The 20227-nt window shown below is 43.0% G+C and overlaps 1 protein-coding gene across 2 annotated transcripts in view; it reads right to left on the bottom strand.

Moving 5' to 3' along the window:
• ARHGAP39 (Rho GTPase activating protein 39) overlaps positions 1 to 20227 on the bottom strand; it is a 189494-nt gene that overhangs the window by 60877 nt on the left and 108390 nt on the right. The window contains exon 5 of one of the 2 annotated variants that reach the window (XM_063450969.1): positions 5806 to 5898. The exons of the other annotated variant lie outside the window; for it this stretch is intronic. Coding sequence (XP_063307039.1) covers positions 5806 to 5898 — 93 coding nt within the window. The remainder of the gene's footprint in view (positions 1 to 5805; positions 5899 to 20227) is intronic. 2 annotated transcript variants of the gene reach the window in all.

Here is a 20227-nt window from a genome sequence, read left to right as displayed (position 1 = left end):
CAGGATACCCACACATTAACAACAACACACAGAGCACCCAAATTACAGGATACCCAAACACTAACAACACTCACATCACACAGAGCACCCAAATTACAGGATTCCCACACACTAACACTCACATCACATACAGCACCCAAATTACAGGATTCCCACACACCAACACTCACATCACATACAGCACCCAAATTACAGGATACCACAGCATCGAAAGTCATGTTTCAGTGTTTGCAAATGACACAAAACTCTGTAAAATAATACAATGTGAGCAAGATAGTACTTTGCTGCAGAGGGATTTAGATATACTGGCGGACTGGGCACTAAAATGGCAGATGAAATTAAATGGTGAAAAATGCCAAGTTATGCACTTTGGGGTAAAGAATGCACAAGCAACATATACCCTTAATGGAAGCGAATTAGGGATAACAACACACGAAAAGGACTTGGGAATTGTTACAGACAACAAACTATGCAACAATGTGCAATGTCAATCCGCAGTGGCCAAAGGCTGCAAGGTATAGTCATGCATGAAAAAGGGCTTTCATTCTCGGCAAGAGAATATCATTTTGCCTCTTTATAAATCACTGGTAAGACCACATATTGAATATGCTGTGCAATTTTGGGTACCGCTTCTAAAGAAGGATATCATGGCACTAGAAAAAGTGCAGAGGCGGGCTACAAAATTAATAAAAGGAATGGAACAGATCAGCTATGAAGAAAGGTTAACAAATTTAAACCTCTTTAGTTTAGAAAAACGTCACCTGAGAGGGGATATAATAACATTATACAAATATATTCGGGGCCAATACAAACCATTGTGTGGAAATCTATTCACAAACCGGACTTTACATAGGACACGAGGCCATGCGTTTAGACTGGAAGAAAGGAGATAGAGTCTAAAGCAAAGGAAATGTTTTTTTACTGTAAGAACAATCAGGATGTGGAACTGGGTTTTTTGCCTTCTTTTGGATCAACAGCAAAAAACAAATGTGAGGAAGGCTGAACTTGATGGATGCAAGTCTCTTTTCAGCTATGTAACTATGTAACATCACCCACATTACAGGATACCACAATTTATCAACACATACAGCACCCACATTGGTGAGCTTAGTTGCCAGTCCCCTCTGGTATAATAGGATGCACAGTTTTAATTTTACCTTGTGGTTTCAAATAGTTCACACTGTAGTATTTAGCAGCAGATTTTACTGAGCATTTTTTCACCTGTAAAACGGTCTCATAAAAAAACAAAAACAAAAAAAGCAATAGTGAGTGAGGTAAAAACCTATTAACTTTTTCCAATAAATATCCCCTCTGTGAGCAGCCCTGGTATAATATAGGATACAGAATATTGTTTAAGTTAGTGATAGAATTATTATAAAGCAGTGCACCTATAATACATACAATACACATGTGCGCATGCTTTGGAAAATGAGTTTTCAATGTTGATTGTATATTCACATATTACACATAATTCCATATGTAATTACCTGATCAGTGACCTGCTAATTATAGCTAAATAAAAGCAGGCTAGTCACTAAACTGAGAATTGAGGAGATCCTACAAAAAGCTTAGAGCAAAATAGCCAAAAAGGAGAATTTTTCAACTAAATCACTTTTATGTAGAAACTACAATTCTCTATTCTACTATCCATAGTTCGCAGTTTACAGAATTCTTAATTTGACCTGTTTTGGTCTCCATGACAGAGACAGGCAGCTCTCTATACAGGAACATCAGTACAAATGTCAGATATGAACACTGTGGTAATTGTCATGGACGAGCCCACAAACGGGGAGTCTGCCATTGTAGAACATTTCGCTCATACCATATCGGCAAAGTCAGAGCAGGGACAAGTGGGTAAGGGAAACACATGCTTCCAGATTCTGGTCATGTTTTTGGACACAGTCACCAGTACTGAGAGATTTAAGAACATGTGGCATATCAAGCCTTCTGGCTACAAGCCAAATAACACAATCCAGCACATTCTGTGAGTCAATAGTAAACAGTTTAATTAAAAGGAAGGAAGAAAGATTATTAGATAATTTTCGGTTGCTATTTGTTCTTGTATAAGTGGACAGTTTATTACCACTGGAACAATAATGTCCATACCCAAGCCCAACGATTGCACGATTCACAGGTTTCTTCCTTTACAGAGATGGTTATCCTGGTTGTCCTTTTAAAACCATATTCATCTTGGCATCCCATAATCATAAGAAATTAAACATTTTACTAGAATTAAATGCAAATTGCTTGACTGCTTCCTCAAATCAATAATTTTTTATCTGCACGTCCAGGTCCATAAGGTTCTGCGTCCAAAGACACTACAAAGAGATCCTGAATTTTCACAGTCAAAGAGTGTGACTGCGAAAGCTGGACACAGACAATGGAAAGCATTGCCAGATCACGGTTAATTTTGTCAACTAACAATTTTTTTCAAATTTAGTCAACTAAAACAATTCAGATGACTAAAATATGACAAACTAAAATGGCTTTTTACTCAAAAGACTATGACTAAGACTAAATTCAACTGGGCCGCCAAAACTATGCCGGACAGCCATTCTTGACAGTTGCACACAGAGAAAAGACCCTGCTATAGGGTATTAAGCAACTTGTGGGCAGGTTGGTGGATGCTGCCTGGTGTTGGTCAGTCATCTGCGCATCCAACACTTCTGGTAAAGACTCAAGGAGTAACAGATCAAGTGATGGCATCACAAACTACGAACAAACATCCATGGAAAAGTCCAGCACCCAGGCAGAAGTGACGGATTACATCACGCACAGCTGTCACCAGATGGTCACGCCATTCCTTGTTAACCCAGCAATGGAAACACTACAGTTTTTATACAACAGCAATGTTTTACATGGCAAGGTAAAATTGGCACTATAGTCACCAAAACAACTTTAGCTTATGCCCCTGCAGTCTCACGGCTCAATTCTCTACCACTTATAAGTTAATAACTATTCATGCAACCTAAATCACACCTCCCTGTCTGTGACTTACACAGCCTTCCTAATACTTCCTGAAAAGTGAGATCTAATGTTTACATTTCCTTTATTGCACAGTCTGTTTAATTTAGAATTTCTTATCTCATGCACTATTAATACCTTGCTAAACCTTGCAAGAGACTCCTGTGCGTAATTAAAGTTCAATTTACAGAGCAGGGGATAAAGTCTAATGCAGGCCTGTCCAACCTGCGGCCCCCCAGATGTTGCTGAACTACAACTCCCATGATTCTTTCAATTAAACAGATAGCCAGGGAATCATGGGCGTTGTAGTTCAACAACATCTGGGGGGGTGGCGCAGGTTGGACAGCCTCTAATGTAAGTTATATCTGATTAATAATGAAAACATTTTTACACACAGGCTGCATGAGTCACAGTCATGGGAGGTGTGGCTACAGCAGCCTAAACAGAAACAAAAGTGATTTAAAGGGACACTATAGTAACCAGAACTACTACATTGTATTTGTTCTGGTGAGTAGAAGCATTCCATTCAGACTTTTTTGCAGTAAACACTGTCTTTTCAGAGAAAATGCAGCGTTTACATTGCAGCCTAGGGATACCTCTACTGGCCACTCCTCAGATGGATACAAGTGGTCATTTAAAAACCGCCAGCAATATGAAGAAAACGTGAACATTTAATGCAGGTTTTAAACACGGCTTCCAGGCATCTTATAAGCTACTGCTGCTTCCCAAGGAAGGTCCGCACTTTGCACACACAACGTTTAGCAGCCAGTAATTGAAACAATTCTGTAATCTTGGAGTCTTCCTAACATCTTGGGCACAAGCATAAACCAGAGACAAACCATGAGTACTGGTGGGTCTGAGAGAATGGCAGATGAAAACCTCAAAAATACATAGCTAATGATGGATCTCTAAAAGGATCCATCTATGTCCGTGGTGCATGAGCTGCAGGCATGGGATACATACAGGGAGTTCCAGCTGGAGACAACTGAGAGAACGGTCTACAAATAGGACAAGTCAGTGGGCCAAAATGCAATACAATACAAAGAAATAGATGGACGCCAAGTGTTCGGTTCACTATAAGCAGCAAAAAGCCCCAGTACAATGCACAGTAGGGCGGCATCAAAGTCCACAGCAAGCTCCCCTCAATATAAACCCACATGTACGACTATGTATCAGGCAACATATTTCAGGATAGGTCTAATGACGTCAATATGTTTTGTCCTTTATCGGACTTTATTAACAAGAAGCAGCTGCAGTTCTATGGGGTTTTAGATGGTTTCACTGGTTCTAATAAGAAAAGGATACTCGTGGACCGACCATGGTCACATTAAGATGAAAGTTATGTTTAAAAGATAAAGCAGGACTTTCTTTTTTTCTTTAAATGAAAATAACAATTGTATTTTGTCAAACATTAATTGAAAAACTGGTAAAAAATGTATCAATGGGGAAATGGCTTTGCAGTGAGGTTTACCAATTAGAACATGCCACCACGGGGCTTCCTTAGCCCTCCGCCAGAAATAATGTCTCCAGAAAGCATTCATACAGTGAACACTAACATTTATTAGCTCCACCCCTGATTAATAATATAGGTAAATTACAAAGCTCAGCTCATTTGCATCAGAGTTAGTGGGATTATTGTATTTCATTTAACCACAACGTCTGGGGTAACTGATAGTTTAGGGTACAGACCTACTGTAAACCTTTTTATGGTCCTTGTAAAATATATTCCCCTGGTGTATCCATAAACTGTTCATTGTGCAGAATTCTTCGTTTGGTTATTTGGGCAAACAACCTGCAATGCCCTCGACAGTTCGTGAATTGATGGAATAGTCTGATCTGAAAGCTTTCGATGGAAATGGTATGAGTATAGTCTGATAGTCCCACACAGTGACTCCCAGACGAGCAGCCAACACAGGGGGAATGGCACAACTGGTACACCTACCTTTCCTCCAGACATCAAAGGAACCGTGTGATATACAGTGTTTTAGCTTTCCTATCTATAAGATTGTATTGCCACTGAGCAGGATGGATTCAGCTGGAGTTTCTCATCACACCAATGCCTGAGATTCAGAAACCGATACCATACCCACCCAGTCTGCGCCATTGTGCACGTGCTGAAATACACTTACATCTTGAGATAGGTTACATTTCTCCCACAGAGACCAAGAAAGAACATAGAAGCAAGGCCCAATAAAATGGAAGACACAAGATTTAGGCAAACGGCTGGTTAGAAGCTGGCTGTACCAGGTGATCTGTTGGAATTTTGACCAGAGGACTTAAAATATCAAAACTAAGATTTGTGGATTTAACTTCTTTATTGAATATTGTTATTGTATAATAAAGGACCAATAACTATCTTTTAGGACTAAATAACTGCCCATGGAGCAGATGATTGGCCAGGCACTGTAATGGATTACTGAATGTTAAATATCGCAGAGCATGATTAGCTGCCAGTCCTAAAATGCTTTCACAGCCCCTTATCATTTGTATGTAGAATTCATATACTGCTGAGGGTAGACTAGTAAATGACCAATTACTCCACAATATAGAGGATCAGGCAATGTTTAGATTGCAATACATTAATTAGCCAGGAAGTGATTAATAATACAAGTGGCTGGGCGATCTAATCTAATAAACTGTAGAACGATTGGTTCCTTATTGGAGGATATGATATTTCATGGCATCTGGTCTGTTTTAGAGAGGTTATTGGATTGATTGCAGAGGGACACGGATTAGAGGGCGCAGAGACGCAGCAGCGAGGAATGAGTAGCGAGAAAGGAAGTGTTATTCTACAGATCTCAGTGACAGGGAATCACTGAGTAGAGGGTTATTGATCCCTACCATCGACTTCTTCAATATAAGGCTTTGCTTTCTTTCTCATTTTGGATTTCTTCTGAAAGTTCATGTCCAGGAGCTCTTTAATATGTCGAGTCACTGGGAAACAAACAAAATGATGAACGCAACAGAACAAAATGGCAGACACACACTGACAGCTGTGTATGATAGGCTGTTTCTGGTACATTTTTATAAGTAACAACTGTTTTCACAAAGTTACACCCTACATACCGAATGCTTTCTCAAGCGAATACACTGCAGAATGTTCAAGATCCTTCCCACCCCCCCAAATATGTTGATTCCACTTAAACACGATCTTCAACAAGTCCCTATGTAGGAGCGACAATACTTACTGTGGATCCAAATTCCCTGTCCCTCTTTTCGAGGAGCCCATGTTAGTGTGTCTGGATCTATAATAGAGCTCTACAGCAATAAAAACAATGTCACCTTATACCACTGCATCAATACTGCAATAAATAATTCGAAAAATTATAACTTTTTCAAGAGATCCCCCGTTTCCTTCAGTTTCTATAAAATTATTACAATTGGCATCACAATTCAGGTCAGACAAGTTAGGCCAGAGTGAATTGTGCTAATAAAGAGTACAAAGAGAAACATGGCGGTGCACATCTCATTTCATTGGTCAGTAGAGAAATGGTGGGGGTTAGGCGACGCCAATAAATAAGCACTATAAACAGATAAAAACACATATATAGTATATAGAAATATAAAAAGTAAAAATGAAATTGGAGTTCCAAAGATAGAGTTCAGGAGAGTCTTTTGAAAATTAGACGTAAAGCCAATGATAATTCTATGGGTGTGAAGCCGCTGTATGAGGTAGGGGTATTCTTCAAGCTCGTATGTGGAGATAAAAGAAACAACTAATGGTGCATTATATTCATCAGCTAGTAAAAAGTCCGATATGATCCTACTCATGTAGTAAAGAGCCAAGGAACTAACTCTAGTATGAAGTGCGTACAGTGGTATAATCCCCACTTACAGGATACGTTCTATGGTGTCTTGTCTGAAGGAGGGTCATATGAAATATAAAAGGAACAGCAATAGTGAGTAAGGAAATAAAATATAAAGTGGTCACTCACATTTATATAAGCAGGCGGACTGCTCAATGTGTAGGGCTTGAGTGGTATAATCCCCACCTAGGATTCTTTGGGGTAATGTGTCATTGGAACCTGATAAAAACTCAGAAGCCAGGTAAAAAAGTATTAAAAATAAGTAAAATGGCAACTCACAGAAAGGAAGTGACCAAAATACCTTTAATAAAATACAATACAGTTACTAAAAATGTCCACAACGCATTTCGCCAGCAGGCTTTATCAAGTGGAGAAGTAGAAAACATAACCTTGCAAGCATGGGTTTATAAAGGGAGTGAGACAGCTTGTGTAATTTAAAAAATGGCGCCAACATTACGTCATAATTACTTAATATATTTAAAACAAACTTGGAATTGAGTGTGTGCATGTTTTGAATAAATAGGTAATGATGTAAAACGAGGGTTAAAAAAAAAGATATCTATTATAAATGGAAAGAGGTCATGTGGTCGGCGGCCATTTTCGCTAAGGATCATGGGGACTGTAGTGTAGCCAACAGTATGGTCTTAGTGAATGTGGGTGCGTTTCTTAAGTAGTTTATTATGTTGTTGGAGGGCGCGTCTTAATGGCACAACCCTCCTATATGTGTAACTGTGTGACATGGGTAGGAGGGCTCGTTCCTAGTGACACGGACCTCCTAAGGGAGACGCCAGTATCGGCGTGAATGAGCTTGCTAATGATGCAAGAGGAGGGGGCACGTTCTCGTGTGTGTGTGGAAATGGGAGGGGAGAGCAAATGCCAAGATAGGGTAGGGGGCGGGGTAAAAGGAGACTGACTGCATATGAGAAAGTTTTTTAGACAGAGCAAAAAAATTAATTATATATATATATATATATATATATATATATATACACATATACACACACACACACATACACACACACACACACATATACATACACACACACACACATACACAATATTGCGACAAGTAAAATGCCTATTGACAATACAACTGAAAAAAATATATAGAATTGTAAAATGAATAAAGCTCAAGATCAAAGCAGAATACATATATCAGTTGGTCCTGGGATATATGTAAGTGGACAGGCTGTTGAATAAAATGTCTCTAATATGACAATCTGTTGATACAATTAAAGTGAGCAATGCATGGTTATACACGGTTAAAGAAAATTAAAAAGATCAAAATCTACATTTAGAACGTCTGGTGCAAGGTTTTTTTTTTTCCTCCAGATTTGACAAATTTGTATTTTTCGTACAGAAAAATTAACACGAGGGAGGGAGGGGGTTACAGAAGGAAAAGGGGGGGGGGGCGGGGGAGGTGCAACATGTTCATGCAACATTACATAGATACATATTCACATTAAATGATATACATAACGACACATTTCATCACTTTATCCTGCGCACAACTCTCACTGGGTCTCTTGCAGATTCCCATCACTTTCCCCCATTGAGGTGGTTACAATCTACTCTCTCTGACTAGCAGAGTGTGCTAATCTCCATGCGCTCCAAGCCTCCCATGTCCTTTGTGTAGTTTTATTTGGGGGCCACAATCTGCTAAAGCTCTGTTCGTACTTGCATTGTGTATCTAAGTCTCTCTCTAAGGTGGAGACTGTGGGACAATTTTGGGATTTCCATGCTCTTGCTATCAGATTTTGGGCCGACAATATGACATGGTACATTAGTTTCTGCAAATGCTTAAGGAGACCATCTTGCAGGAGCATGGTTAGATATATTGTAGGTTGGAAGGGCAAGGTGGTTGCGGTCAAGGAGGTCAGCATGGTGTGAACTCGTCTCCAAAAGGGTTGAATATTAGGGCATTGCCACCAGATGTGCAGCACTGTCCCATCTTGTTTGTCGCATCTCCAGCATTTTGGCGAGCTGTCAGGGTATATCTTATGGATGCGCGTCGGTACCATGTACCATCTATAGATTGTTTTCCTCTGCTGTTCCAGTAGGGTAGCAGATTTAATTAGGGATTTAGTTGTGGAGAACAGTTGGACCCATCGTTGTTGGAAGACCTCAATTCCTAGATCTTTGCTCCACTGCTGATCTTTGTTCCCACATCGTTATTGTTTGGGTAGAGGTGGGTGTAGGGGGGGTTGGTGCTTGTCCTCGTGTGAGGAAGGACTTCAGTTGTATATAAGAGAACTGTGATGTACTCGGCAGTTTGTGGTGGTCCTGCAGGTATTGAAAATCTAAGTTTCCCCGGGGCATGAGTATGGTATAGGTGCGTCAAGTTCTGAGCTTGCCAAGGTTTATCGTGAAAGGTGGGGATGCAGGGCGGTAGGGCCCCAAAAGGGGTGGCCAAGGAGAGCAGGTTCGAGGAGCTTTATCTAGCCCTGTGAGAGTCCCAGATCCGGAGAATCAGGGTGATCTGGGGCGGTGCTAATGGCAAGGGTGGTCTAAGCCGTTTTGGTAGCCAGAACATGCTGGGGAAGTCGAAAGGCCGTAGCCATCTGCTCTCCATGTGTACCCACTGGGGCTGGGGACCGGAGAGGAAGTGGGATATTGCTGAGGCTAGTAACGAGGCATGGAAATATGCTTCGATATCTGGTAGTGCGAGTCCCCCAGCCTTTGCCGGAGCTCGAAGTATTTTCACAGTTACTCTTGGTCTGACACCTGCCCAGACAAACGCGGCCATGTATTTTTGGACCGTCTTAAAAAAGGCTTGTGGAAATTGGATGGGTAGTGTACGGAAAAGGTATTGTAATTTTGGTAGAATGGACATTTTAAACGCCACTATCCGTTCTGTCCAGGTCAGGAACAGCGAGCCCCAACGCTGGAGGGTGCCTCTGCACTCGTTCCAGACTCTTATGTAATTCCCTGAATATAATTCTGTTGACTGTTTAGTGAATAACACTCCTAAGTATTTAATATTGTCTCTACGCCACTCGAACGGGTATTTGGTGCGGAGGGCCTCTCGAGCAGTGTTCGATAACCCTATAGTAAATGCTTGAGTTTTAGTTTTATTAAGGGAGTAGTATGAGTGTATTCCATATTCCCGGATGAGGTTCATGAGCGGAGGCAGGGAGGTCTCGGGTTGGGAGATGTAAAGGAGTATATCATCTGCAAACGCACTTACTTTGGTCTCTTTTTCGCTTACTTCCATTCCACGGATATCTGGGTGGTCCCTGACCGTGCATAGGAGGGGCTCTAGGGCTAGGACATATAACAATGGGGAAAGGGGGCACCCTTGCCTAGTTCCATTGCGTATCTGAAAAGGCCAGGACAGGAAGCCCGCTTGCATTACTTGTGCCGTTGGAGCCAAGTACAGGGCAAGTATTTGGTCACTGACTTGTGAGGGGATGCCATACTTGGTTAATACCTGTCTCAGGAAGGACCAGCCGAGGCGGTTGAACGCTTTCTCCGCGTCTAACACCAAGAGCAGGCCGCCTCCGCTGGTCCTCCGTAGTTTCTCCAACACCAGGGAGAGCTTGCGCGTTGTAACGGATCGCCTGGCACCCCGACTGGGTACCTCCGTTGAAGGATGCTCCTAGCGCTCCTGAGGACTTCAAGCACTGCAGCAGACACCACAACCACCGACTCTGAGAAGCATAGAAATCCTCTCTAGCATATGAATGCTGTATACAGCCGAATAGGAAAAACCATACGATAGGTTTACACTCCTAGCAGTCAAACTGGAACAGCATCCAACGAATCCTTCCCCCCAATAACGAGACGACACATCACTTTGAGGGTAAAACAGGAACTCTGGACTGGCTCATCCAGCCTGGCTTTTATTTCCAACTCACACATACAGGCCACACCCAGGGGGAGGCATAAAAGAACCAATGACATAGATGTTACCTCCCACACATCCCCTCCCCTTAGTGTGACACATAATCCCATTATTCATACAGTTTAAAACATAACTTTTACACAATATCTGTAACTTCAAAACCATACATCACATTCACATAAAAATACATATCCACAATCAATCCATTCAGGGGAACAACATATTAAAAAATGGCATGAATCAGACCAGGGGTTCAAAAGTTAGTAATAGTATATTTTAAACCCCTGTCAGCATTCCAGGTTTACAGGGCCTTTTCTGTGCTGGAGAAGTAATTCAATTATCTCCCAGCACAGAGACAGACTCCATTAAGCACATGGGGACACAAAGACAGTAAAACACTTTAAAATACATAAATTCACCTTTTACACATAACACACAGACATTTCACCTATCCCCAGATAGCTGGGATCTGCGCGCACAAAACTACCGAATAGCGCGCAGATCCTACTCACACAGTACAATTGCCATGGAGCTAAAGTCTTTCCCATAGTCTTTCATTATATGAATAGGCTCCATGGTATAGCTATCACGAGGATAAAGTCTGGTCCATAGTCCAAAGGCAAGAGGCGGGCAATCAGCCCCCTCCAAGGACACGTGGCGAGGTCGGTTTCGCCACAATCCCAAAAAGTCCCAATATGTCCATCGATGATTTTAAAAGGGCCAGTAGCAGCAATATAAAGTACAATATGCCCCAAATAACCCAGGGGCCATAGTCAGCAGGTAGGAGGCTAGCAAACAGGCTTCTCCAGGGCCCAGTGGCGAGGTTGGTTTCGCCACATTTCTCCCCTTTTCCAAACAGACTGACAGGGTACCTGACCTCTTGCCGGTCAGTGCCCTTGTTAGTCCAGCAGCCCACCCACAAGACAGAAACAGCAGTACAGCCCACCCGCAATAAATGGTTACTACACCTGGGTAAGGGAGAATCTTGTCCATGTCCAGGTGCCTTACCACGGCTGTGTGGGGGACTGGTAGGCTGCCTTGGTGGGTTGCTGAGGGGGCAGAGACCAGCGGTACTCTGTCCTGGTGCTAGCACTACCACGGGAGTAGTCTGGTTGGAGCCTGGTTGCTGGAGACCGACTGTCTCTTCTTTAGCTGCACAGCTCTGCTGCTGGAGACCGACTGTCTCCCCTTTGGATACATAGCTCCGCTGTTGGAGGGGGAGACCGGCTGTCTCCCCTTTGGCTAAGCAGCCTTGTTGCTGGGGGACAGGACTGACTGTCCTTACACCCTGTGCTGTAGGTGCAGAGACCACAGTCCCATCTGCACAGTTGTGGGGCTTACAGTCTCCCCCTGGTACATTAAGCTGCCGCTGGGGAGAGGTGGAAACCAGCTCCTCTCCCATTAGAACACTCTGCCGCTGGGGAGAGGTGGTAACAATCTCCTCTCCCACGCATCCTTTCAGTCTTTGTGGAGGGAGACCGACTGTCTCTCCTCCCAATGCAGTGTCCTGCTGCTGGGGAAAGGAGACTGGGCTCTCTATTCCCAAAAAATCACGCTGCTGCTGGGGGGTAGGACCAACTACCTCTGCCCCCTGTAACTCAGCCTGCCGCTGGGGAATGGAGACTGGGCTCCCAATTCCCAATAAATCACGCTGCTGGGGGGTAGGACCAACTACCTCTGCCCCCTGTAACTCAGCCTGCCGCTGGGGAGGGAGGACGCTGCTCTCCTCTCCCTGCACTTTACTGATCCGCCGCTGGGGAGAGGTGGTAGCAAGCTCCTCTCCCCTACATACTTCTATACTCTGTGGAGGGAGACCGACTGTCTCTACTCCCAATACAGTGTCCTGCTGCTGGGGAAAGGAGACTGGGCTCTCTCTTCCCTGCTGGACACTCTGCTGCTGGGGAAAGGAGACTGGGCTCCCAATTCCCAACAAATCACACTGCCGCTGGGGAGGGAGGACGGCCCCTTCAGCTCCCTGTAACTTGGGCACAGAGACCACGGTCCCATCTGCGCTGGTGAGGGGCTTACTGTCTCCCCTTGGTGAGCTGCGCTGCCGCTGGGGAGAGGGAATAACAGGCTCCTCTCCCTGAACCGTAGACTGCCGCTGGGGAGGAAGGACGACACCTTCAGCTCCCTGTAACTCACACTGCCGCTGGGCAGAGAGACCAATTGGCCACAGGCCCAATCTCCGCAATCGGCACACACATTCCCATGCCGCTCGATTCTCCGCATCCAACTTGCGCACGGTTGCCATAACCGCCTCTATTGAAGGATTCGGGCCATATCTGGTTAATCGTCTCATGACCTCGTCCCGGTACGCGTCGCCCTCAAAGCGATAGGTCATGTTTGCTGTGACCAGGGGTGCTGTATGAATACTAGCGTTACCCTTACTTTGTAACTCCAAACGAACTGTGTCTCCAAGCTGCTTTACCTCACACTAGGACGCCATCCCACCGCTTGCCACCAATGTAACGGATCGCCTGGCACCCCGACTGGGTACCTCCGTTGAAGGATGCTCCTAGCGCTCCTGAGGACTTCAAGCACTGCAGCAGACACCACAACCACCAACGCTGAGAAGCATAGAAATCCTCTCTAGCATATGAATGCTGTATACAGCCGAATAGGAAAAACCATACGATAGGTTTACACTCCTAGCAGTCAAACTGGAACAGCATCCAACGAATCCTTCCCCCCAATAACGAGACGACACATCACTTTGAGGGTAAAACAGGAACTCTGGACTGGCTCATCCAGCCTGGCTTTTATTTCCAACTCACACATACAGGCCACACCCAGGGGGAGGCATAAAAGAACCAATGACATAGATGTTACCTCCCACACATCCCCTCCCCTTAGTGTGACACATAATCCCATTATTCATACAGTTTAAAACATAACTTTTACACAATATCTGTAACTTCAAAACCATACATCACATTCACATAAAAATACATATCCACAATCAATCCATTCAGGGGAACAACATATTAAAAAATGGCATGAATCAGACCAGGGGTTCAAAAGTTAGTAATAGTATATTTTAAACCCCTGTCAGCATTCCAGGTTTACAGGGCCTTTTCTGTGCTGGAGAATTAATTCAATTATCTCCCAGCACAGAGACAGACTCCATTAAGCACATGGGGACACAAAGACAGTAAAACACTTTAAAATACATAAATTCACCTTTTACACATAACACACAGACATTTCACCTATCCCCAGATAGCTGGGATCTGCGCGCACAAAACTACCGAATAGCGCGCAGATCCTACTCACACAGTACAATTGCCATGGAGCTAAAGTCTTTCCCATAGTCTTTCATTATATGAATAGGCTCCATGGTATAGCTATCTGGGGTATCACATTCCCATAAAGTCTGGTCCATAGTCCAAAGGCAAGAGGCGGGCAATCAGCCCCCTCCAAGGACACGTGGCGAGGTCGGTTTCGCCACAATCCCAAAAAGTCCCAATATGTCCATCGATGATTTTAAAAGGGCCAGTAGCAGCAATATAAAGTACAATATGCCCCAAATAACCCAGGGGCCATAGTCAGCAGGTAGGAGGCTAGCAAACAGGCTTCTCCAGGGCCCAGTGGCGAGGTTGGTTTCGCCACACGCGTATTATCGGAACCTTGTCTAACCTGGACAAACCCAGTTTGATCGTCCACTATTAGTGTCGGTAGTATGGGGCTTAGTCTATTAGCCAGAATTTTGGCATAGATCTTCGTGTTTGTATTTAGAAGCGAGATGGGGCGAAAGTTCTTACATAGGTCGGTGGGCTTATCTGGTTTGGGGATCGTTACTATGGTGGCCAGTAGCATCTCCGGTGGGAGAGAGTTGGTCTCAGCGACTTCCAGGTATACTCTAAGGAGGTGGGGCGCCAAGTCCTCCGCGTATGTTTTATAGTAGGTTTTAGTAAACCCATAGCCCCTGGGGATTTACCAGGCGGCAATGTCTTAATGGCTGAGAGGACTTCCTCCAGCATTATAGGCAGCAGGAGTTGTTCAGTGTACGCTTGTGAAATTGTGGGGAGTTGGATAGTGGATAGATACTGGGAAATGCCCGTGGCATTTGGAATGTGTATCGTAGGATCCTGATGGAGGTTATAGAGTTTGGAGTAAAATTTTGCGAACTCTTGGGCAATGTCCTAGGAAGGTTCGTTAAGGTTTGCCTTTGTATTCGTAACCCGTGTCAGGGTTAAGAGATGTTCTTGTGTGGGAGGGCCTAGGACATTCTCCCGCTGCGATTTTCTTTGGGTGGGCAGCGTCTGCCGAGCATTTAGGAACATAGGGACTGTGTCCCCGCATGGGGTAGAGGTTTGTACTATATCTGTCATCAGAGGGGTTTCATAGTCGTTGGTACTTCTGCACTTAGTGGAGGGCAGGAACAGGGCGGGGGAGAGGGGGACTGGGGAACAGGGAGGGGAAGAACTTGGGGGTAAAATACCCAACTAGGTTCACCTGAAGTGAACCAAAGAGCGCCAAGAGGGACTTGGCCGCCGATACCAGGGGGCGTGGAGGTGAGCATCGGCTCAAAACTGAGAGCTCACCTTGGAGCTGAGGAGCAAATGGAGGGCTATTAGACAGTCGCTTTTGTACCGGGTAATAGGCACCTTCAAAGTTTATACATGGTTAAAAAAAAAAAAAGAAAAAACAAGAAGGAACTTGACCTTTTTTTCTTTTTTTTCCCTATGTTTCTTCCCTCTCCCTTTCCTTCTCTCTCTTTTTTTTTTTGTCTCTCTTATTTTGTCTCAGTGATGGACGTACGTTGCCAATTTGTAGTACTGCAACCTGGCTTCCGACCGGTCAGGGGGAGTTATGGCCTAACTCTTTGAGTGTGTGTCGTTCACTCGGTCTCCTGGCTTTAGGTGCTCATTACCCCTGGGCTACTGAGGATGGGTTGTTTTCCCAGGTTTTGGTAGGGTGATATTGCCGCAACTGAGCACTTATAATGCCAAGAGTGAAAACGGAGGAGAGAACTGTATTATACATTATCCATTCAATGTGCAATATGGTCAGAATGTGTAAGTGCCATTACAAAAACGATTGGATATGTTACAGGGGCCTCGTTTTAATTTGGTCTGTCATACAATTAGGACTGGTGTTTTCCTGAACACCATAGCATTGCGCTTAACTAAGCAGTCCGTCAGGGAACAGTCGGTAGCCCCGGACTCGGCCAGGTATCATTAATCCCATGGGAGTTATCCCTGGGGATATAGGTGTGAGTGGCAATAGGCTCACAGTACGTAGCCCTCAGTGACTGACCTCAGGGTTGGATAAGGGCCTTAAGTCTGAGAGGGGCATCAGGATCATAACATAACATGTCTAACCAGTAAACAGGGGACCTATTTTTAACCATTAGGAGAAATATAGGTACATATTTTGAAGCATTAACTTAAGAACATATAGAGTATCAACATATTTGTGATTGTTATATACTTGCTGCGGTCATGCCGCTTCAGGTAACTGTCCACTCCGGCACCATTCGTGGGGCGGTATGGGAGGATTCTGCCACTGTCACAGGCAGCCCCAGGCCTTTAGCTTTTCCATGCCTATCTCAAGAGATGAGATTCCATGCAGTGCGTCCTCGTATTGGACAGGTAACTTTGCAGGGAATCCCCAACGATATACTACTCCTTGTGCTCGTAGTGCAGTTGTGATCGGTGACATGCTCTTCCTGAATTGGAGAGTTGCGGCTGATAGATCTGTGAAGATTTTCAGTTGTTGGTAGGGTTCCGGCATTTCCATCTCTCTGCATGCCCGTACCAGCCTCTCCTTAGCATGGTAAAAGTGCACTCGGACAACAACGTCCCTGGCTGTCGTGCTGGGTAGGTGTGGAGGGCGTCTGAGTCGGTGAGCCCTGTCAATGAGGAGCTGGTCCGAGTGGATCTCAGGCGTGAGGGCTTGGAAGAAATCCAGCAGGTAGGTATTAAGAGCAGTTGGGAGGACCGCCTCAGGGATCCCCCTTATCAGCAGATTATTCCTGCGAGCCCGATCCTCCATATCCGCCATTTTCAGCTTATGGTCTTGTAGGGTGGATTTGAGCTCTTGCAGTTTGTCCGCAAGGCTGTTGTGGGCCTCGGCGAATTCATCCATTTTTTTTTTCCACGTGGGAGGTACGCTGGCCCACATCATGGAGCTCCTTGTGGAGGTCCGTGGAAAGCGTAGTTATTTGTTTCTTTAGACTTGCCTGTATGCTTTCTGTAAATTCCGCCATCATTAGGCGCATAGTCGACGCGGTCAGCGGTCTCTCTTCTGACATCGAGTCCACTCCTGTACACAGTGCTCCACATTTGACCGGGCTGTCGCTCTCCCGCGCTCTGGGTGCCGATGTTTTGTTGAGAAAAAAGGACGCCCTGTCTGCCTTAGCGGTTTTCGCCTCTGTGACATGTTGAGGTAGTACCTTGCTTATGGGGTGTCAAAATGCTTTTAAACCGATTGTTTTTTGCTCCTCTGTTACTCCAGGTTCAGGAGCCTCACAGACTTGCGTCCATGCGGTTCGGATACCAGGCCACGCCCCCCGGTGCAAGGGTTTTAAAAAATAAATACCCAGATCATTTCATTTTTGCCCAAGAGTTTTTTAACTCACCACCTCGCCATGGGGTTTTTGCGTTTTTTTATCCCAATACATTAAGTATTTTGGGGTTTTATTATGTATGATGAAGTGTTTTGAGACAGAGTGGTTAGGGTACCCTTTAATAATGTTCGGCCAGTCTGATTTTAAGGCATCTGGAGTTCATACCCACATATTGGAGACCGGGAGATATATAACATTTTTAGTATTGCAGTTTATGAAATCTTTAATGGGGTAGGTAACATGGGTGTTGTTGGAAGTGAAATGGGTGATTTTAGATTTGAGTTGTGGGTCTGCTGATCTGCATACTATACATTTGTAGAAACCTTTGGATTAAGAAAAAAAAAATGATGGGTTATTAATAACAGGATCTTTAGTGCTTTTTTTTGTGAGTATGGATCTGATATTTGGGGCTCCTCTAAATATTACACTAGGTTTATCAGGGAGTAGATTTTTTAAAATGTACCAATGTTTGGTAATGATTTTTCTTATGGTCTTACTTTCGTTGTTAAAATTAAAAATGACTGGAATAGAAGGGGAGGGGGGTCTTGATTGTTTCGGTCTTTATATATTCAAAGGTCTTTTCTGTTTTTCAGTTTTATTATTTCTAAAGTCTTATTAAGATTTTCTAGAGGGTATTTTTTGTTGACAAATTTCTCTTTAACCCCTTAAGACCGCAGGGCGTTCTATGCCGTCCTTAATTGGTTGGCTCTAAATGCCGCAGGGCGGCATAGAATGCCCAGGGCGGTCTTGCCGCCCACATGGCCGGCAGCATTACCCTGCTGCAGACCCCCCTGTGCCCTGTGACCGCGGTCTGCTGCCTCCTATCGCAGTGATAGGCTGTTATAGTGATCGGTATTTACTATGTGTCAGACGATTTTACACATGGAGCCGCGGCATTTTACAACTGCAGATAGCGGTCGGGGGACATGCCTGGCTCCCCAGGCATTGCCCCCTGCGGTCAGTGACCGCAATCTGCAGAGTCTGATCGCAGAGACAGCCTGTCACTGCAATCAGTTACTATGTGTCAGCATATTGACTGACACATGTAACTACAGGCAGGATCCCCCTGCAGGCATGCCTGGCCACCCAGGCACTCCCCCTATAGCCAATTACCGCGATCTGCAGGAGGTGATCACAGAGACAGCTAGTCACTGTGATCACTGATCCTGTGTGTCAGCCAGTGATGTGAAATCACTGGCTGACACCGTCTCTGCCTCTCTCCTCCCCTATTAACCCCTCTCCTCCCCTCTTAAAATAAAATATTAGTTAAAAATTATATATATACACACACACACACACACACACACACACACACACACACATTTACACATACACTAAATGTATTTTAATATAGATATATATATATTAATAAAATACACGTAGCATGATATTGATTAAATATATATATATTTACATATAATAAAAAAATATGTAAATACGTCAATAATAAAAAATGTGTGTAATTTCGTTCTAACTGTATTATGATAATATATATTGATATAAAAATACACGTAGAATGAAATATATATATCTATATACAAAAGTATATACGTATATATCACTATATGTATACCTATATATAAATAAAAATTGAATTTTTTTATACCTATTATATAAAAATAATAATTTTACATATATATGTATGTAATAAAGTTTACATAATTAGGTCCTTTTATTAATTACAATTTGCAGGACCTGCCTGACAACCCAGGCCGAAAGAATAGGGAATTTAATTTTCTAGCACTATATTTAACCCTATAACGTTCCAAGACACCATAAAACCTGTTCATGGGGGGTACTGTTTTACTAGGGAGACATCGCTGAACACAAATATTTGTGTTTCAAAACCGTAAAATGTATTACAACGGCGATATTGTCAGTTAAAGTGACTTTTTTTCCCCATTTCTCGCACACAAACAGCACTTACACTGACGATATTATTGCTGTAATACTTTTTACTGTTTTGAAACACAAATATTTGGATGGCATACCATTTGCAAAAGCAGACAACCCAATGTATTGCAAGTGGGGTATGTTCAGTCTTTTTTAGTAGCCACTTAGTCACAAACACTGACCAAAATTGGTGTTCAAATTAGTTTTTTGAATTTTTCCACACACAAAAAAAGAAATATTAACCCCTTGAGGACGCAGGACGGTTCAGGACCGTCATCGGCATTTTTGCGTTGCTGACCGACGACGGTCCTGAACCGTCCTAAATTTAAAATGTACTTACCCGATCGCCGTCGTTCCCCCGGTGTGGGGAGACTGCCTGCAGCCCAGACAGTCTCCCCATGGCGGTTTAGGACCCCTGGGGCCATGTGATCGCCCAACAGGGCGACCACATGGTCACAATAGGTGTCCTAGTCTCTGCCTGCAGGGGGACTGTCTGTGCTGACAGGCAGTCTCCCTGCCAGTGTAAAATCATAAAAAAATTTAAAGTTATAGTTAATAAAAAAAATATATATTATTATATATGTGTCTATATATCATATATATAGACATATATTATACCTATATAATATATGTCTATATATCATATATATAATGTCATGCTAAGTGTATTTTTATATTAATATGTACATATATTAATATAAAAATACACTTATAATTAATTTGCACACGTATATATATAATATATATAATAACTATATATATTGTATATATATATTATAAAATACGAATAATAAATCATTTAAATTAAAAAAATTAAAAATAATAATAAAAAATAGAAAAAAAATTATATATCTATACGAAATTTTATTCTAACTGTATTTTGATATTAATATATATATATTTATATCAAAATACACTTAGAATGAAATTGTATATATATCTATGTATATTTAAATAAATAAAAAGAATGCGAACTATTCATATGTCGATATACAAAATTACATAAATAATTATATAAATATACACGTAGACTTCAAATATATAAATATGCATATATATTTAAATTCTACGTGCGTATTTAGGTAATATTTTTACATAATTAAGTTATTTTATTGATTGCAATTTAAGGGACCTGCCTGCCAACCC

Source organism: Pelobates fuscus, chromosome 4 (genome assembly GCF_036172605.1).
Source record: "Pelobates fuscus isolate aPelFus1 chromosome 4, aPelFus1.pri, whole genome shotgun sequence".
NCBI lineage: Eukaryota > Metazoa > Chordata > Amphibia > Anura > Pelobatidae > Pelobates > Pelobates fuscus.
This window is presented reverse-complemented; position numbering and strand designations above follow the sequence as displayed.